We start from the raw sequence: 20335 nt of genomic DNA, 5'->3' as shown, positions 1-20335 counted from the left end.
CCCACTGTTCACTCATTCTTTTTCAGAAGCCCCTGCGGATATCTGGACAACTTCCTGCCACTGTGTACAGAAGAATAGCAGTGGGCTACTTGCCTGTGTGTGCGTGTGCGTGTGCGTGTGTGTGTGGCTGTGCCTTGTCACAGAAAAGTGTGCGTTTGGTTAGATCAAACACACTATTATTACAACGCAGAATGTCATCATAGTTAAGAGAACAGAGTGTGGCTTGAATTTGACCAAATGACCTTTATTAAGATTCTCTTAGATGTCAAATCAAGATAAACATATTTTGGTATGATTTAACAAAGAATCATGTTATTTATTTTCTCATAAACTGAAAAAGAAGGCTGAGGAACAATTACACTATCTCAAAGAAGTTAAATTATAAAGAACAATCTGACAAATAATTGCACTTAATTCAATCCACAAACTAAAACAGCCTTTTGATTACTTATAAGATTAGATTGTTTCAAATATTGTTGACTTGTTCCTGGCAGCAATGTATTTTGGTTAACCACAACCAATGCTTAACAAACCCATTAATGACAATCCAATTTAAGATGGTTGATTTGGCAAAACATTTGACCCCAAACAGAACATTACATCAATTCACATATAGTAGGTTCTACCATGCATTTCACAACAATTAACACATTAATATTACAAATGATGCATTCTTGGCACACAACACAATGTATAACTCAATGTATAACCATGAAATGTCAGCTCTTGACCATCCCTACGGGACAGTGGCGTCATGCCCTTGAAACTGAGGGTCCGCGTTTTTTTATTTATTTAGGGGGGGAGGGGGTTGACAGTACTATTATTTTTGAAATAATATGTAATTATGTCATTGCTACCTACTATAGTAGTTAGCTATCCCTCAATCCAGTAGTTTACAGTAGAAGGCTAGTCATGACTTGTAACTGCAAAGCATTCCACTTAATATTAGTAAAAGAGAGATTATATCTTTTTACCAACACTATCAAAGGTTATAGTTAGCAAACCAGTGAATTCCATTTCATATTTCCAGGCCAAGATGCAAGGACAATATCTGTATCTATACTAAAAATACTGTGGTGTCAGCTGTCTCATCTGTACACGTTCTGATTCCTATGCATTGTTTGAAAATAGAACTATTACCATGATGGCTGGTTCCTTGCGTCTGTGGTTTTCTGTTCTCTAAATTAACTTGCATTGTGAATATAGTGTTTGTATGTGAATTTATGCCCCTTAAAATGTTTGGTTGAAGCGGACAAGATTTATCTTTTTTTACATGATACATGGCTGCAGAAGCTAGTGAATAATAATAGTTATAATAACAATAACAGCACAAATAATTGACATTAAAATCTCTAAATATATACAGTATTTTACCCTAATATAAAGTTGGAGATTACTGAGCTATTTAGTGAAGTTTTAAAATAATCCGCCGAAAGCCTTTTAATATATGTCAAACGTCACATGCAGATATGAGCAGAAAATTGTGTCATTTTCTTTTCTTTCTTTTTTTTTTCTGGGGAAAGACCTACATGCCCCCCGCTCCAATTGTGCCCACTCAGAATTGTGGCGTGCATGATGCCCCTGCTATTGGACTACAGCTTTCTGTGGATGTGGCCCCCCTGCGGCTTCACTTTCCATGCAGTATTCTTCCCAAAGCTCATTGAACAAGTTCCCTGCTGAGTTATAAGTAGAACAACTTTGATCCTTCTTGGGATCACACAAGCCCAAATCCATTCTTTTAAACACAACGCAAAACACCTGTCGGGAGAGAGGTTTGGTTTGTTTCTCTAAACAGTGGTTTTGGTAGTGTCGGTACACATCAGCCATGTTGGAGAACACTGGCTCCAGATACAGCTTACTGATAGAAGTGCTGCCAGGGTATGAGGGCACCTTTGGTAAACTCTCAAGAAACTCCCTCAGGACTGAGTGCTCCGAAGCTTTTGGGGATTTCCTTGGCAACAGTTTCTTCTCCTTTGCCAAGGTTTCAGCTGAATCTGTCTGCTGGTTTGTTGGGCTTTGAGCCCAGTTGAGCACAGACCACTCCCCAACCCCAAAAGTAGAGAGGAACATCTTTTTGCAAACTTGTTTTCTGTCACCCGCAACTACCAAGTGATAGCGCAGTGACACTGTCCTTCTTGACTGTGTCCACGGTGCTCGTGTTCTCTCCACTATATCACGGTCAACGAGTCCCGCGATATGAACTTTTCTTTCGGTCCAATTCATGCCATTCCAGAATTTGTCAAAGATTTCCTTCCTTGTGTCTTCGTTGATGTCAGTACAGAAGCGGCTTGATGCTCTCTTGCATGCATTGGAGGCGCACCCTGCTCCCATTTTCCTCTGCTCCTTAGTCACGGAGGTGCCATCTTTTTTTCTTTTAGTGATATACGATTTACCCTGCATTCTAAGTTGCTTCTGTTTATTTTGCTTCCATTGCAGTGGTTTGGCAACTCTGGATTTCTTTTTGGAAGGCCCTTCCTGTTCCTGCTCCATTGGCTCCAATGGTAAGCTTTCGTCGTGGTCAGAGGAATTGTCGCGTTCTACAATAAGAGGTCAAAGTTATCAATACTGTGAAACACTACCATTTATTAATATTTACTATAATATATAAAAAAGTATTGTTGAAAATGGTCGATAGTGTGGCCAATAACAAATATTCATATTCTTATATCACCATGAGTGACTATGTAAAACATATAGTTTTATTCATATCATGATGGAAAAATAATTTTCCATACTGTTTTTTCATCAGCTAAAAAAGTATACACAGTGTATATGCTAATTATTAACTTACCTTCCTGGTTTACTTGGCTAGTAGTTGTGGCTACAACTGGACTAGTCTCTTTTTGTGTGGTCTGGGGTGTCTCCTTCTCCTTCTTTTTTAACTTCTTTTTCTGTGTCTCAGTCTTTTTGTTAAAATACTTCTTTTGGGCCCAGCTTTGCACAGACCACTCTCCAACTCCCAAAGTAGCCAGGAACATGTGCTTACAAACTTGTTTTCTTTTGCCATTGAGTCTCAAATGATAGCGCATTGAGACTGATCTCCGCGAATTTTCTTTTGCTGCCCGTGTCCTCTCCACCGAGACCCGGTCCACTAATCCTGCGATAAATATCTTTCTCTGAGACCAGTTCATACCCTGCCAGAAGCCATCGAACATCTTCTGTCTGATTTCTTCCTTAAAGTCATGGCAAAATCGATTGGAGGCTTTCTTGCATGCTTTTGAGGTGCATGTTGATCCTATTGTCCTTGGTTGTTTTGTCACAGATTCACCATCTTTTTTTCGTTTGCTTACATAGGCTTTGCCCTCCATCCTCAGCTGCTTCTGCTGGTTTTGCTTCCACTTAGATGGTTCAGCCACTCTGGGTTTGGAGGATTTAGATTTGGATTTGGATTTGGCTTTCTTCCTGGCAGGTCCTGCTTTCTCCGAAGCAATGCTCCCACTGTTGGCCGGCATATTAAGGCGTGCTGTAAGTAGAAGAATTGTTTAGCAGCAAGTCATTTAGGACAACCAATTAACCACTTTCAGACTATTTTGGTCATCTAGTTAAAAAATGTCAAGAAATTTGTTTTCAATTTTTTAAAAACATTTTCAAAAATAGGGATGACGGCTATTTTTGCTATTTGTCATATGACTTATATAGGGCTTAACTGGTTACAACTAAAGTGATACCTATGGGCATATCTCTTGACATTCAGCTAATGTTCTAATCTGCAATATCAATAGGTCAACTTTGTGCTTGAGGACAAGAGGGTCTGTCTCGGGGGTAGACTGACGGGCCATACGTGCTTGCATTGAATTATTCTTGTACCTTCCTTATTTTAGCATAAACATGAAGTCTGACAGCGGTTTCACACTATGGTCCTGGGTGCGCACTCGAGACCGCTTGGCAGGTTTCGCGCTAGTGTGAATGTTGCGCATCGTTCCCCGAAACGGATCGCCGTTCCGTACCCGAAACCACCTCGGGAGGTAGTCTCGGGTGCGATTCTTGCGTCCTCGGGGACGGTACACTGCAATGTGAAAGCAAGCGTATCGTTTGACGGAAGTGGCCCGCTATTTGTAATAGGTGACGGTATATAAACTCGACAAAAACAGTCAACAAACACACGTCGCAGATCAATCCACAGGGGTTCAACCATGGCCGGAACCCGCGGGTTAATTTCATCATTAAATTATAAAATGAACCCGCGGGATGATGAAAGATTTAGTACCGCATCATCCCGCGGGTTAATTTTATCATTAAATGACCATGTCAATTTTATCATTAAATGAACCCGCGGGATGATGCGCTAAAACCCGCAATATTTATATATAAAACGTATTTATTTATTTATATAAAACATTACATACAGAAATAGAATGAGAGCGCGAGATAGAAAGAGAGGCCGTGTCATGGCCATATAATGACAGCAACAATATATATATATATATATATATATATATATATATATATATATATATATATATATATATATATATATATATATAAAATAGTATATCTTGTGGATATCTTGTGGAGTTTCAGCTACTATGCATCCCAGAAATATATAGCTTATAAGGCTTTGTAATTTGAAATTTGTAAGTAAATATAACTCATTTAGATGTAGGCCTACGTAGGTTTATGGTTTCCCATGGACTATAGCCGTTTCACTCATGATGCGATTTCTCTTTCATAACAGATGCATACATGTGCCAGATAATCCCCACACAAAGAGAGTAAAAAAAGAAAAGACGTTACTTTATTTAGTAAGACATGAGAAACAGTACATGGAAGTACAATTCACAATACAAGGTTTCAGTCATTCAGTCCGACTTCACTGTATAGGCTAGTTGCCTTTTCATAAATGATATATTTTTGTACTTAAGCTGTCGTGAAAGTTTATAATATTTAGAGAAATGTAAGGTTTCAAATACAAAAGTAGTAGTTGTTGTGAAGGTTAGCAAACTGGACATTTAGACTGAATGTTTCCTGTATCTTGCGCAAATGCACACAAGTGTTTCACCAGGTTTTATTTGTGTTGTTTCTCATAAGCGTGCATCCGTTGTCTGTCAACAACACGCGCGCCAACAACACAGCAGTCTGTGCCTTGACTTCTGTGCGCTCGCGTCGCTGTGCGCTCAGTGCGCTCCTGACTCTCTCCCCAGCGGCAACCCTATATTTATGCGCGACCAGCACAAACATTGTCGCATAGTTGATGACGTCTGTGTCCACTGGGGAAGCACTATGTGCATGCCGCCACCTATAGGATCGGGGGTATATATGCAAGTGTATTCGGGCGCGTTAGAGCCTTGGCCAGTGTGAATGCTGGCCAGCCAAGCGCACTCGGAAACGGAGCGGTCTGGAGTGCGCACCCGAAACCATAGTGTGAAACCGCTGTGAGATCCATGCCATTTCCATGTGGATCCCGAGATCCATATAATTAGATTTATATGTAATACAAATTCTTAATGCACTAAAAAAAGTATATTTCAAATAATGTGTGGACTCAATCATAAACATTAGAACCTGTAGACCAAGAAGGTCCATGGAAAAGTAATGTTCAGTGAGGGCAAGACCTCCGACAACTCTTATCACTTACCATTATCAAGGACGAAAGGAGCAGAGTTCTGTGGTGGGCAGACTGGGCAGTGGGCCATCATCATTTGGTCTGTAATTACGGAGTGACAATGTATTCTGGAAGTGACATCTTTCTCCAAATGAAAATTCCTGCTTCCATCAGTGATGTGTAAGTGCCCTGGAAAAACAACACATGTCACCTGGTTATGATTTGTAAATTGATGCTGACATTGCTGTCATTGAAAAGCATTACAAAACACATAATGAATACTGACCCTGTTGGATGTGGTGGTGCATTCCAGCTGTATCTGTGATTGTAGGTCTATGCATATGAGGGACATTGGAGTTTTTTGGAAGGAGACCAATATCCTCCATTGAAGAAAAGGCTATAAAAAGAGAACAGTTTCTTTAAGCAACTGCACAAGACAATGTATTCGATGCAGGCTTACTTAATTCATATTATCAAACACCACTGCACTGTATCCTAATCCAGATGTGATTATGCGTGATGTTAGTGGTACCATGATCCGTTCTGGGCCTGAAGCTTAAAGTAAAAAAAAAGAAAGTGGCATCATAATAACTCTAGTTGGGCTTATACGCTTACACAATGTCATACAGTTGAAAAAGTCTTGTCGACTCTTCGGTTCCATCCAGATTGAGGCTTCTCACAAAACAAATTTCCTGTCACTTCTGTCACACTGACAGTTGCTCAAGTGTTCAACCAAAATGTATGAGTTTGTTTTCTATTTAACAAACAACTACAACCAGCGTTATGAAGTGTTACTTCCCACTGGCAGCTGCCATGTATGAGCATGTGCTTCCTTATTTCCCCATCAACATTTTATTTTCATGTAATACAAATCCGTAATGAACTAACACAGTTATATTTCAAATAATATGTGGACTCAATAATGAACATTTTGAACCAGAAGACCAAGCAGGTTCATACAGTAGCAAAGTGATGTGAAGACCTGCAACAACTCTATCACTTACCATTATCAAGGACTAAAGGAAGAGAGTTCTGTGGTGGGCACTGGGCAAGCATCAGTGCCTGTGGGTCTGTAATTACAGAGTGACCCTGTATTCTGGAAGTGCCATCTTTCTCCAAATGAAAATGCCTACTTGCATCAGTGATGTGTAAGTGCCCTGGAAAGACAACGTATGGCACCTGGTTATGATTTGTAAATCGCTGATGTGTGTCATTGAAAAACATTACAAAACACATATGAATACTACTGACCCTGTTGGATGTGGTGCATTCCAGCTGCCTCGGTGACTGTAGGTCTATGTATAGGGGGGGCATTGTTGGTGTTTTTTGGATGGAGACCAATATCCCCAAGTGCAGCAAAGGCTATAAAAGAGAAGTAACAGCTTCTATCAGCCTACTGCTTCATGATGTATCCATTCAGGACCATTCTAAGCTTTGATAATCACATAGAAAAAGGGGAAAAAGGGCACTGTTGTTGGATTAGATACATAATTAGGTGTGCAGAGATTAATTATTCTTGTAAACTGTCGATTTAGGATGAAGTGCCATCATAATAACTCTAGTTTGGCGTATATGCTTACACAAAGTTATACAGTTGAACCGTCGGTTCCATCCAGATCGAAGCTTCTCTCAGCATAAGTTTCCTCCACTGTCAATGATGAATTAACAGATTGGGCACGTGCCCAGGGCCCTGGAGATAATAGGGGCCCTTGACCTTAAGATTTATTAATGTAAAAATGTTTTGAGTAAATGTAAATTAGTAAATTAACTGATTAATTCACGCAATGATGTGCCTGTAGAGCGTAGGCAGGTCAAATGTCAGTTTCTTGACCTTTTGTTCGTATTCAATTTTTTTGTATTACACATTTTTGCCATAACATTTTTGTATTACATCTTTTATATTTTTGTTGGTAAACGAAAGAAGAAAAAAAAGAAAGACGCGGGTAGGCGGGGCCCTACGCAACCTGCGTAGTGTGCGTATAGGGTGGACCGGCTCTGCCCTTGATTCCCTCTTTGGTATTTATGGAGAAATGTTCTCTTCTTATCTTTATTATTTGGCATTGTTGCCACTTGTCATTTTGCCAGATCTGTATGCTCACAGTGTGCCATTTGTGGGTGCAGCTTGGGCCTATAGATCTGTTGGGTTGTGTTTAATTACTATAGGAGCTGCTCTGCTTTTGGATTGAGTGTGGCTCTCCCCACTGGTTGAGTATTTAAACACACCTATTGCATAGGGATGGGCATTTTTTACCTTTTTTGGTAAATGTTTAACCTTTCGACCGTGGGCGGTTAACCGCCTATGACGTCATATCAATAAAAAAAGTTGCAGTCCTATGTGTGGGCAGTTCAAATACGGCCTACAACAGAACCCTTGGTGTGTGCCTGCTTATCACCTCACTGACATGTACAATTGCTTTCAATGACCTGTGCCTAACTCGATGTAGCGTTTATAGATCATGGACTGTTTTCTATATACATACATGTTTTTGGAGATTTTACGTTGTGTATTTGTTTTGTTGTCTGTTTTTTTTCTTTTTTCTTTGTGAGTGTTGTCTGTTTTTTGTTTTGTTTTGTTTGAATGTTGTTTATATCTTACTCTCACTGTTTGGAGATACTCTGTTTATTTGCTTAATTACTTCAATAAGTGTCTGTACTACCTATGAGTATGTAAAATAACAAAAATGAATAAACAAAACGTTTAAAAAAAAAAAAAAATACGGCCTACAACATGTATTGTAACATACATTTGGTCTATATATCATTCTGTAAGGCTGTTTTCTTCTGTTCAAATGTTTTCTCTTTATAAGGTATTGTACAATATTGTATGAGGAACAATTATAGATTATATTTAAGTTATTTATTCCTTTGATATTCTGTTAATATTTGATTTAATTTATGTTATTAAGTCCTAAACGGTTAGTGACACACATTCCGATTAAACGGTTAACTTTTACAAACTTTAAACTTTAAAACTGTCCCATCGCTAATAGGTGACCTGTATAGGTTGAAACATTGTCCTCAATAAAAGTTTATTTTGTGAGCTACTTTACAGTGCACGGCCATACATCTTCTTTTCTACAAATGTCAATTTCACCACTGTCTACAGTACATGGAGAAACATGCACTTAACGGGTCTGCAAAACGTTAACTCAAAACAGAAAAAGCTAAAGATGCCACTGCAGTACATATTTCATAATTGTTCACCAAAACATGTGTGGAAGGTTTTCACAAATGCCGATGATTCAAAATGAACTAAGGATGAGGATGACACCTGAACATGTCACTCATGGCCATTGAATCAGAACTTGTCTGGGAGTTGGACTTTGATGACTTGATCAAAGCAGGTGGTTTAGGAACGAGTTTTACCTTTCTGCCCTGCTGTATGACTGTATATCTATCTGCCTATTATTCATTATTCAGATATGAAAACGTGTTATGAAGCGTTGTTCCCACTTTCAGCTGCCATATCTGCGGCTGAGCATGGCATCCCTTTTCCCATCATTTTATTTTTTATGTTAAACAAATACTTGATGAATGTTATAAGTTATATATATATTTTTAAAAGTGTCTACTCAATCATAATCATTTGAGACAGTAGACCAAGTAGGTTCTTAGAAAAGTGATGTTCAGTGAGGACAAGACCTCCAACAACTCTATCGCTTACCATTATCAATAACAGAGTTATGTGGTGGGCACTGGGCAATCATCAGTCCCTGGGGGTCAGAAATGACAGAGTGACACTGTTTTCTGGAAATGGCATCTTTCTCCAAATGAAAATTCCTGCTTCCATCAGTGATGTGTAAGTGCCCTGGAAAAAAAACAACCCATGACACCTGGTTATGATTTGTAAAATTCCTGACATGTGTCATTGAAAAGCATTACAAAACACATAGTGAATACTGACCATGTTGGATGTGGTGGTGCATTCCAGATGCATCGGTGATTGTAGGCATTCTATGCATATGAGGGGGGTGATGGGGATCATTGTTGTTTGGATGTTTTGGATGACCGAAATCGTCCATTGCAGCAAAGGCTATAAAAGAGAAATAACAGCTTCTTTAAGCCTACTTGCTTCTAGCGCAGTGGTTCTCAACCAGTGGTCCGGGGACCACCAGTGGTCCTTGAGGGGGTTCCAGGTGGTCACGAGCTAAATGATGGACCAAATGGACCCTTATAGATAGTTAACTTTTGAGAGTGTAAAATTAAACCAAGGTTTCATTTTATGCTCTCAATAGTTACATTATTGTAAACATCTGCAGTGCTTCATTTAAAAAGCCACACAATTCTATTAGAGAATGTAGAAGAATTGTTATTTTGATCAACGTTTGCCTGTTATCTCTCCTATGGTACCACATCAACACAGCATGGAATTGTGGACAAAATCTTAACCAACCACAACAAAATCAGTCTTGGGTCTGAGAGGCTAAATCTCATCAAATGGTGAATGCCGAATAAATAATGGACCTTGATATGAAAAAAGGTTGAAAACCACTGCTCTAGCGGAGCAATCCATGACAAGCACTCACGATCTACACATTTAAATGTATACACAATTCATATTTTCCAACACCACTGCATCCGAATCCAGATGTGATTATGTGGAACGTCACGCGCGTACAGTAACTATGTAAAAAACCAGGCCTACATGATCCGTTCTGCATGGGCCTGAAGCTTTCGAGAACCACAAAAAAAAAGAAGGAATAAAAACAACAATGTAACAACAGCGTTGTTGCGTTAGACACGTAGTTGTGTGCGAAGGAGAGGAATTATTCTCCTTAACTGTCGATTCAGGCTGACGTGCCAACATAACGATTACTCTCGTTGGGCGTATTATGCTATTGCTTACACAATGTTATACAGTTGAAAACGTCTCGTAGACCCGTCGGTTCCATCCAGATCGAGGCTTCTCACAAAACACTGTCACTTCACTCCATTGTCACGCCGACTAGTCACAGTGCTTCAATCCTAAATGCCCGTCGACGAATGATTGTCGTCTTATTTAATCAAATAAAAATACCTGAAACTAACGGTATGAATTGTTGCTTCCCAAAAAGGCAGCTGCCATGTCTGAGCCAGCGTTGCCAGATTTTGCGAGAAAAACAAGCCAACCAGGTCTAGGAAAACAAGCCCAACAGAAGCAACAACTAGGCGGCCACATGAGCACTTTAAACCTGCGACGCGTTGTGAGCTTGTAGATCTGCTATTTTCGAAAAGTCTTGCAATAAAATGTGGAATATTTGGAAGATTTTTTTTTTTTGGAAGACACAAATGCTCCCTGGGCACAAAACATTTTCATGAAAATATTTGAGAGCCACTGGTTTAAATACTAATTAAATGTAATAAGCAAGTACACTTTAGAAACGAGCCCAAAAAACCGCAACCACCAATTTGTATAAGCAACTTCACAGAAAAAGAAGCTTTTATCGCTTATAATAAGCCGACATGGCAACACTGGTCTGAGCGTGCGCACTCGCTGTTGAGGTGGAAAATAACAATGTGTCCACGTATTAATAAAAGCCTGATAGTGAAGCTACTTTAAGGTTTTTACACTGGCATAGCTTTTTAAACCAGTGGGTTTCAAACTTTTTCATATCAAGGTCCATTATTTATTCGGCATTTGAGCAACGGACCACCATTTGATGAGATTTAGCCTCTCAGCCCCAAAACTTAAAGAGTATTTTGTTGTCGTTGGATAAGATTTTTCCCACAAATCCATGCTGTATTGATGCGCTACCAATAGGAGAGATAACAGGCAAACGTTGATCAAAATAACAATTCTACTACATTCTCTAATTGTGTAGACTTCTTGTAAATTAAGTGATGCAGATGTTTAACAGTAATTTAACTCTTGAGTCTTGAGAGCGTAAAATGAAACCAAATGGACCCGTAAGGGTCCATTTGGTTTCATTTTACACTCTCTAGAGTTAAATAACTATAAGGGTCCATTTGGTCAACTCTCCATCATTTAGCTGGGGACCACCTGGACCCCCCTCCCAAGGACCAGTGGTGGTCCCCGCACCACTGGTTGAGAACCACTGGGGGGCGTCGGGCATCGCTGCATTATGTCAGCTGTCTTACATTAAATCCTTGATGGCAAAACGATCATTTTAACATAAGGCCTAATGAAGTAAACCGTCAGGTCTAAATGCTTCTTCCAGGCTTTGTACAAAATGTCTTCTGCAACATTACATATAAAGATACGCACGACAAACCAAGTCTGGAATGAGCGAATTGGACAGGAGGAGTGCTTTGTTTGATGTGGATAAGTATGCACAGTGCAGTGTTGCCATGTCCCCATATTACAAGCGACTTTGGGCTTCTTTTTCTTGTGGGTTGCGGTTTTTTGGGCTTGTTGCGAAAGTGTAGTTGCTACAGATTTGGGCTTGTTTCCTAATGTTGTTTAAATCAGTGTTTCAAAAACACTGACTGAAAATGGTTGAGAAACACTGTTTCTCAACCATTTTCATGTCACGGACCCCCAATATAATATGTATTTGTCCCTAGCCCCCATCTAAAAATGTGTTGTGCCAGTCTGCCAGGTCAGCCCCATACAAGATTTGTGTTGTTGAAATGTTTCAAAAATATTCCACATTTTATTGCAAGAGTTTTTTTTTAAATAGTCGGTGCATTTAGATTTAAAGTGCTCATTATAGGCTACCGTATAGTTGCTTCTTTTGGTCTTGTTTTCCTAGACCTGGTTGCTTACTTCTCTCACAAAACATGGCACAGTGTGCAGCATGGTCCACGGCCACGCGGTGGCAGCATCGCACACGAATATGCATTTCAACCTGAAGTTTGTTGTTTTAAATGTAATGATCATTTTTAACCATTATTATTTGAGGCGACAAATAATAATGTAACAGTAAAACCTATCGTTTAGGGTCTGGGTTGTGAATAGGGGAAACACTGGCGCAGCAGTCCAACCGAGGCCAACAGAATGTGGTTAGATTAGGAGCCACCATGTCCCCGTTGACAGACCATGCATGGGATCCGAGGGGATTTCCATTGCAGGCTTGATCTTATTTTATACTTTCACTTTCTATTCTTCCACCGTCGTAGCAAAAGCGCGCACTGACTGAACGATCGCCGAATGGTCAAATTAGCAGGAAATTAATCTAGATACTATTTTAATTAGTCTGGACTCTGTAGTAAAAACAACAACAACAATAACAACAACAACAGTTAAGAGTTAGAATAGGTCTCGATCCTGGATGATCCATCCTCCACGCAAACGCTGGATGTGAAAAATAACTCGGTATGTTACCGTTTCGTATTGAGGAATCTTTAAACGTAGCTTTTTTGCAACTTAATTTAGCATCTCTACATTGTGTTGTTACTCTTATTCTTCACAAGAAAGCCTTTGGCGACCATGGTCGCCTGTGCTCGTGTAGAGCTGTTCCGTATCTAGACATGACATGAGCGCCTGACCCAAATATTGGGTCGTTTTCGGCTAACACAAAAACATTGTTTCAATAATGTTGTAGCTAGAAAGTTACGGTTTCAGTTGTACTGAAAACTTACTTACAAATGCCAGCTATTAAATGTACATAGACGCAGAATATGCTGTATTTACGACTACACTTACCAGAACCCCTTCGTTGTCGACGCTGAGCATGCGCATTACGCGGAGAGTCAAATCTTAGTTTGGCTATGGAGTTGAAGCCATAGAGTTATAATATGGTTGTAGTTTGCAGTGGTGGAAAAAGTACTCACATGTTTTACTTAAGTAAAAGTATCAATACTGCAATGTAGAGAAATACTCAAAATGTACTTGAGTAAAAGTACAAAAGTATTGGTATCAAAATGTACTTAAAGTACCAAAAGTAGAAAGTACTCATTATGCAGAATGTCCCATTTTACAAGTTTTCAAATGTATAAATTGTATTAAAAATAGCAGATCTACAAGCTCACAATGTCACATCACGAGTCAGGACACATTGTGAGCTTGTAGATCGGATATTTTCAAATGGCCGATTATTTGTGTAATATTTATCGAAATCTACAAAGCAACTATAAAGTTTTCAAATAATTGTAGTGGAGTAAAAATATAATATTTGGTTCTGAGTAGAGTAGAAGAGTAAAAGTACTGAAACTGTAAATACTCTAGTAAAGTAAAAATACCTCAAAATTGTACTTAAGTACAGTACTTGAGTAAATGTTACTTTACACCACTGAGCATATGCCATGTCTGCTGAGAAAAACCTATATGCCAGGTAACAGTCATTATTCAGCTACAGCTTCACAATTGTGAATAAAATAAACAAAACCGAAAATGATTTTCAATAACTGACCCGAATCCAAAAATACCAATTGCCTAGCACAAAACAAAAGTGAAAGTTACATTTACCTGTGTTTACTTAAACCTGTGTGTTTTGAGATAAGAGCCTTACAACTGTATTATATTCCAAAGCCCTGCTGTATCAATTTAGAACAGGGATTATTTTGTGGATGCATGAATTAAAATTCACACCTTGTTCTTACAGAACCTGTGTGGCATGGTGGGGAAAATGAGCTATTTGTTTTATCCACTTTTGCTGTGCCTGGATGTGTGTGTGGTGCACACAATCGGCGCAGCCCAGTTTTCCCCTCTCCTCATCCATCATCCCTTCATCACTTTGTGGGGTGGAGGGCTGGCCAGGGCCGGCCTTTTGCTCTTCCTCATCTTCACCTACCCTGGAAGCCCACCATGGATAAATGGCTTCGCGGGGCTCCAGAGCATTGGGGTCCTGTGTTTCCTCTGTCCAGTCTACATCAGCCTTCTCTGGGTGCTGGGTCAGTCCACCCCAGACCAGCTGTGGGGTTGGTACTCCTGGGAAAGGGTGTGTAGTTGCTGTGTAATTATATATGTATAATAAATATAATGATATTAATATTATATGATTATATTATTATAATTATTATATTAACACACACACACACACACACACACACACACACACACACACGTACACACACAAATAAATACATACATACATACATACATACATACATACATACATACATACATACATACATACTGCATTAGGTTTCAGGTGTTCATTACATTTTGTAATATAAGGTATATAGAGAAAGGTTACAATTACAATTAATTTAGACATGGCAGACACTCTTCACTGACGCCTACATTAGTTTCAACAGCACACTGATGCATATTTCTTGAACTTGTAAATGATGTACTGTAAGTTGTAATGCTATAAAATAAACAAAGCCAAAAATGTAAATTATTTTCAATAACTGAATTGAATCCAAAAATACCAATTGCCCAGCACAAAATTAAGTGAAAGTAGCATTTACCCCCCTTAAACCAGCATGTATGAAATTAATTTTAAAGTGAAACCCCTCATTTGTTGTTGTTTTACAGCTATTACCGAACTATGTCATAACAATAGTGGCTTGGCTCTACTGGAGTGGTTACATCTCGCCTCTTTTAACGAAGATGACCCGTGAGAAACCAAAGGATACCAGTGGCAGTGGGGCCTCCCTGCAGAGACTGATGGCATACATGCTGCCCTACACTTCTCGCTTTGTTGTTGTGCTTATTCTGGTTGCTCTCTCCTCCTGGGGTACGTGGGTCTTCACCTTGGCCTATTCAAAAGTTAATAATTAATGACTGTTGCTGTGTTAATAGCAATGCATAATTATTTGCAAAGTGCCAGGTGTTAGTTGGTTACACTAGATTTACGATTCATTTTCATTCATTTCATTCATATTATCCTGTTCATATTAGCCTGTTCACTAATAGACTTATTATCCACTTCTACTTGCAGAGGTCTAGCTAGCAGAACCATCTGTGCTTGCCTGATCAACCCTGAATGTGAGGAACTGTGCAGACAGTTTTCTTTGCTAGAGATAATGCACAAAAAAAAGAAGGAATTTAAGCATCAGGTTTTCATAACTAGAAGTTTGTTACTTTGCATTTTGTTCACGCATCCTGTGGCATAATGTGTAACGCTTACATGTTTGTTGTCACTTGAGAGGTCAGCGGACAGGGGCAGTAACACCTGGAGCAGGATGAGGTTCAGGGTTAGATACATCACCCTGTAACAGGATGATGTGATACTTTACTTTAGCCTTCTAATTATTCTAAATTCTATATATTCTGCTGCTCCAAATGTACAGTATGTCGACTTAAAATGTCTGCACTGTGTCCTCAGGCGAGATGGCTATCCCTCAGTATACTGGCCGCATGGCTGACTGGATCATGAATGAAGAGACTCCTGATGCTTTCACTTCAGCCATTGCAGTTATGACACTGATGACTGTTGCAAGGTAAGCGTTGTGTTGAGCCAAAAAAAAAAAAAAAAGCATTGCTCACATGTAACAGTATGTTCAAATGTGCTTGTATTGTTTGAGTGGCTTTAGACTATGATTTGGTAGACAAGACGTCTTCATCACAAGGTTGCTCATTTCATAACTATTGAAAATGCTTGATTTACTATTTATCTATACTTCTTATTATTAATAGACTACTAGTTGTAATAATATATGTTATGGTCGTAGTTAGAGTTTTTCTAGTATGTCATTTTGTGCTCTTTAACCACTTAAGCCCTATTTTATACATAGGATTTTGAAAATTAGCTGATCTACAAGCTCACAATGCATTTGCGTTGTGAGTTTGCAGATCTGCTATTTTCCAAACATTTTGAAAATATTTGAATAATTTAGAAAATACATCAAAATATTGAAGGATTTTTGGATGCCAGGTTGAACGTGGTTACAATTTGCAGTCTCCATTCACTCACTATTTTTGCTATCTCCTCCAGTGCTGTGTTTGAGTTTGCGTGCGACCTCATGTATAACGTTACCATGAGTCGCATCCATACTTCAGTCCAGGGTATAGTCTTCCAGTCTGTGCTGAAACAGGATATCGCTTTCTTTGATGCCAGTAATTCAGGCAAGTCAACGTCCCAATACTTTGCACCCATACAGTAGGGCTAGCCTGGAAACCAGACGAATCTGCCAAAGCTAAAACAAAAAAATGTGCAGTGATATTAGTCTGGCCATGCCAGCATAGGGCTGGTTTCATGGACAGGGTTCGTCATTGACAAAAAAAAAAAGACTTGGAAAGGCCATAAATGTTTATTTGATATATCCTATATCATGTATTGTGCATGTATTCTGAAATATTTAAATGTTATGTAATTATGTATTTGTATTAACATTTAAAAAACTTTAAACCTAAACTCTATGGTGCTAATACTGTATGTGCTTCCTGTTCTAGGTGAAATTGTGTCACGTATTACCAACAACACCAACAAAATGAGTGAATCCTTGAGTGAGGACCTGAGTCTTTTGATGTGGTATTTTGCTCGTCTCAGCTTTGTCTTTTTTTACATGGTCTGCCAGTCCTGGAAGCTATCTCTTTTGACTTGCATGGGACTTCCCCTCATCTGGGTTATACCAAAGTTATCTGGAAAATTCCACCAGGTGAAGTTGTCTCCCCAGTACTCCTCATTCTAACTGTTCCTGTTGATTGTGTTTGAGCTTCATACATTTTCAGTTGTTTTCACAGTATGTCTGAAGGCTGTATAGGGCGGCTTCACCGCTGAACACTGAATTGTGATTTGTGTGGCTTTGTTCACAAACTGAACACGTAGTAACTTGCTACTGATAGCTAAAGATTGGACATAATTAAACTCTATTTCTTGTTCATGTACGACCCTTTTAATTTTCAAGTATAATCGTCCATATTTGTAAATACGATATTGCCAAATAAATTAAGTTAGTCAATCAATACCTTTTGTCCATGCTTCAGAAACTTTCTGCAGAGGTTCAAGAATCACTAGCTAAAGCCAACCAAGTGGCCACTGAAGTATTTTCCAGCATTAAGACGGTGAGGAGCTTTGCCAACGAGGATGGTGAGACAGAGAGATACCGCCAGCGGCTAGACGATACTTTTAACCTCAATAAGAAGGAAGCAGCAGCCTATGCATGCTCCACCATGGCCAATAGTGTGAGTATTCAGCTGGTATATTTTTTTAAGCTTGTTTAGAGTGACAGGTGGATGGTTCAGATTGTCATGTAAGGCAGAGGGAAAAAAACTAAATTTACTTAAATATTTGGCAAATCCCACCCAGGCTGTATGCAAAGCAGATTAAAACAAGCATTTAAAACTATGTGAGACTTGTGCCAAAGATCATTATTTATGTCCTCCTAGTTGTCCGGTTTGAGCCTGAAGGTCTGTATTCTGTATTATGGAGGTGTGTTGGTGACCAGAGGGACTGTGAGCAGTGGTGCCCTGGTGTCCTTCATCCTTTATGAGCTACAATTTGCCTCTGCTGTGGAGGTGAGACCATTGCCAAAAATAATGTACACATCCCAGTCTGTATATCAAGGACAAGAGTTGCACGATGTCTTTATTATTTGCAAAACATAACTTATCATTTACCATGAATCTGCCTATGTGAGCTCCCTAATCTGCATCCTCTCTTCTAGTCTGTCATGCGTTGTTATCCAGAGGTGAAAAAGGCAGTCGGTGCATCTGAGAAGATCTTTGAGTATTTGGATCGAAAGCCCCAAGTGCCCCCGGAAGGTACTTTGGAGCCTGAACATCTGAATGGACATGTTCAGTTCAAAAATGTCACATTTGCCTATGCTGGCAAAAAAGAAGCAACACTAAAGGTATACACGTCTACAGAAATTAGTATGGTGAATGTTATCATACCCTGTCCTATCATACACCCTCGTACCATAGATTATTGATATTTGTACAGTCAGTGACATGACTTTGTGTTGCCATTTAAGTTTGAACTAATGTCACCAAGACAAATTCTTATATGCTTATTGCAAGTGATCACTTACGATGAAGAAAAATCCACCTACATTCTTCTTATTCATCTAACTTCCACTGCAGGATGTTTGCCTGGAGATGAAACCAGGCCAGGTCACTGCTCTTGTTGGGCTTAATAGTTCAGGGAAGACCACATGTTTGAGGCTTCTGGAACGGTTCTATCAGCCCCAAACTGGAGAAATCCTATTGGATGGAAAGCCATTGCAGTGCTACAAGGACCAGTACCTACGCGATAAGGTGGCCAAACAAGAGCAGCAATACTCTAATTGCATTTACATTTCAGAAACCAGATTCAAAAATAAAATAATACAAAAAAAATACATATCCACCATATTTCACCAAACACTTAACTCTTGAGAAAATTATTGCAGGCATTCAAATATTTCATAATATTTTCACATTTTTTATTTTATGTATTTACCAATAAAAATAATCTGTAAAATGTAAGAAGCTCTTTTGAATGTTAATTAAATTAAACCTTTGAGATTCACCATATTGCGGACATGTAACCAATTTGGAAGATGTGCAGGAAAATATTCTGCATGTAGCAAGATGTCGGTATGAGAACATGTCATAAACTGCCCTTGAACACTAAATAGGGATCAAGAATTTGACAGGCAGGCAGCCATTACATTTTCCTTGTTTTGTTCCTGTTTTGTTTTTAGATCGCTGTGGTGAGCCAGGAATGTGTGCTGTTTGCGCGTTCCGTGAAAGAGAACATCGTGTATGGTCACAAGGATGCCTCTGATGAGAAGATGCGCAGGGCCGCTGAGTTGGCTAGTGCTGATAAGTTCATCTCTGAACTGCCAAATGGATATGAAACAGGTTTGGCCTGGCAACTCTGGTTAGGAGAAAAAAACTAAACAAAAGCCCTTTTCTTATTGCAATACTTTTTCAGTGACATGCATGCATGTACGTCCCTGCTGTATTTGCGGTGCTTAAGTCACAAGGCTGTATGTTAACATCATATCATTTTGACCTATAGATGCGGGACAAAAGGGAGGCCAAGTCTCAGGAGGCCAGAAGCAGCGTATTGCCATTGCCAGAGCTTTAATCAGACAGCCTAAGATCCTGATCCTGGACAATGCCACCAGTGACCTGGACACAGAGACTGAACATAACGTAAGAAAAACCTTCTGTTATTTATTACCACTAGCCATTGGCCAAATGCTATGAATGTGGCAGGTGAAATTTGGACTTTTTACAGTTTGCGTGGTGTGTGAATTGAAAGGTTTATTACTTACTCTATTATTTATTGTTTTGTATTATTCTTCAGTATTTAACATTAATTCCCTATTTTCCTGAACAGGTTCATGAAGCCTTGTTGAATAAGACCGACCAGTGGTCTGTGCTGTTGATATCTCACAAAATGAGTGTGGTAGAGAAGGCCAATCATATAATTGTCCTGGATAATGGCAAGGTAGTGGAGGAGGGGAGTCACGACGAGCTTCTGAAAAAAGATGGTTTCTATGCTGATATGGTGAGGAAGCAAAATATAAGCTCCCATTTTAAAGAGGAAGAGGGGGCAAATGAAGCACATTGACACTACCATGATGCCCTTAACGAATGTGGTACTTGGATTTTAGAGGACCAGGTTTGTGCCCAGAAGGTCATCGGTTTGTTTACCAGGGTTCATGCCGCTTACGCTGATCTTGCACTTTGTAAGCCACTCTGGATAAGAATGTTAAATGTATGTTTTTAATTGTAGTTCAAAATCAAGAAGAAACGCTCCTTAAACATTGAATCATACTCTCAAACTTCCAAGCTTAACTAACTGGTGACTTAAAATGTTCAATTAGGTCTATATAAGGTTTTGTAAAGATATGCCATTAAGTCATAGTTTTATTTATTTTTCAACATACATTTTAACCTACTGTTTAAATAAATACAAATATATCAACAATACACTGAAATGACAAATTCATGCTTTCACCATTTACTCTGTTTTTAGTTGTTTTTTACCCATTTATGTAAATAAATTACTGATCCAGTAGTTTGCTCTT

The 20335-nt window shown here is 39.1% G+C and overlaps 2 protein-coding genes across 2 annotated transcripts; one reads left to right on the top strand and one right to left on the bottom strand.

Moving 5' to 3' along the window:
* Positions 1 to 228: 228 nt before the first annotated feature.
* LOC311040222 (uncharacterized protein) lies at positions 229 to 13156 on the bottom strand. Its single transcript, XM_084050363.1, has 9 exons — positions 13128 to 13156; positions 9447 to 9575; positions 9207 to 9350; positions 6794 to 6904; positions 6547 to 6699; positions 5829 to 5939; positions 5576 to 5731; positions 2792 to 3463; positions 229 to 2537 (listed from the first exon to the last, which is right to left on the bottom strand). Exons 2-9 carry the CDS (start codon positions 9562 to 9564, stop codon positions 1585 to 1587), a joined length of 2418 nt encoding a protein of 805 aa, XP_083906489.1. The 5' UTR covers positions 9565 to 9575; positions 13128 to 13156; the 3' UTR covers positions 229 to 1584.
* On the top strand, positions 12448 to 20236 carry tap1 (transporter 1, ATP-binding cassette, sub-family B (MDR/TAP)). The gene is made up of 13 exons (XM_084050376.1): positions 12448 to 12797; positions 14026 to 14361; positions 14904 to 15105; positions 15697 to 15811; positions 16306 to 16436; positions 16764 to 16969; positions 17298 to 17495; positions 17700 to 17828; positions 17978 to 18163; positions 18396 to 18569; positions 18998 to 19157; positions 19318 to 19454; positions 19642 to 20236. The coding sequence occupies exons 2-13, from the start codon at positions 14038 to 14040 to the stop codon at positions 19873 to 19875; spliced, it is 2196 nt and encodes a 731-aa protein (XP_083906502.1). The 5' UTR covers positions 12448 to 12797; positions 14026 to 14037; the 3' UTR covers positions 19876 to 20236.
* Positions 20237 to 20335: the final 99 nt, after the last annotated feature.

Source organism: Gymnoscopelus microlampas (assembly GCF_963454915.1).
Source record: "Gymnoscopelus microlampas genome assembly, chromosome: 3".
Taxonomy (NCBI): domain Eukaryota; kingdom Metazoa; phylum Chordata; class Actinopteri; order Myctophiformes; family Myctophidae; genus Gymnoscopelus; species Gymnoscopelus microlampas.
Note: the sequence above shows the minus strand (reverse complement) of the source record. Positions and strands in the feature narration are given on the sequence as shown.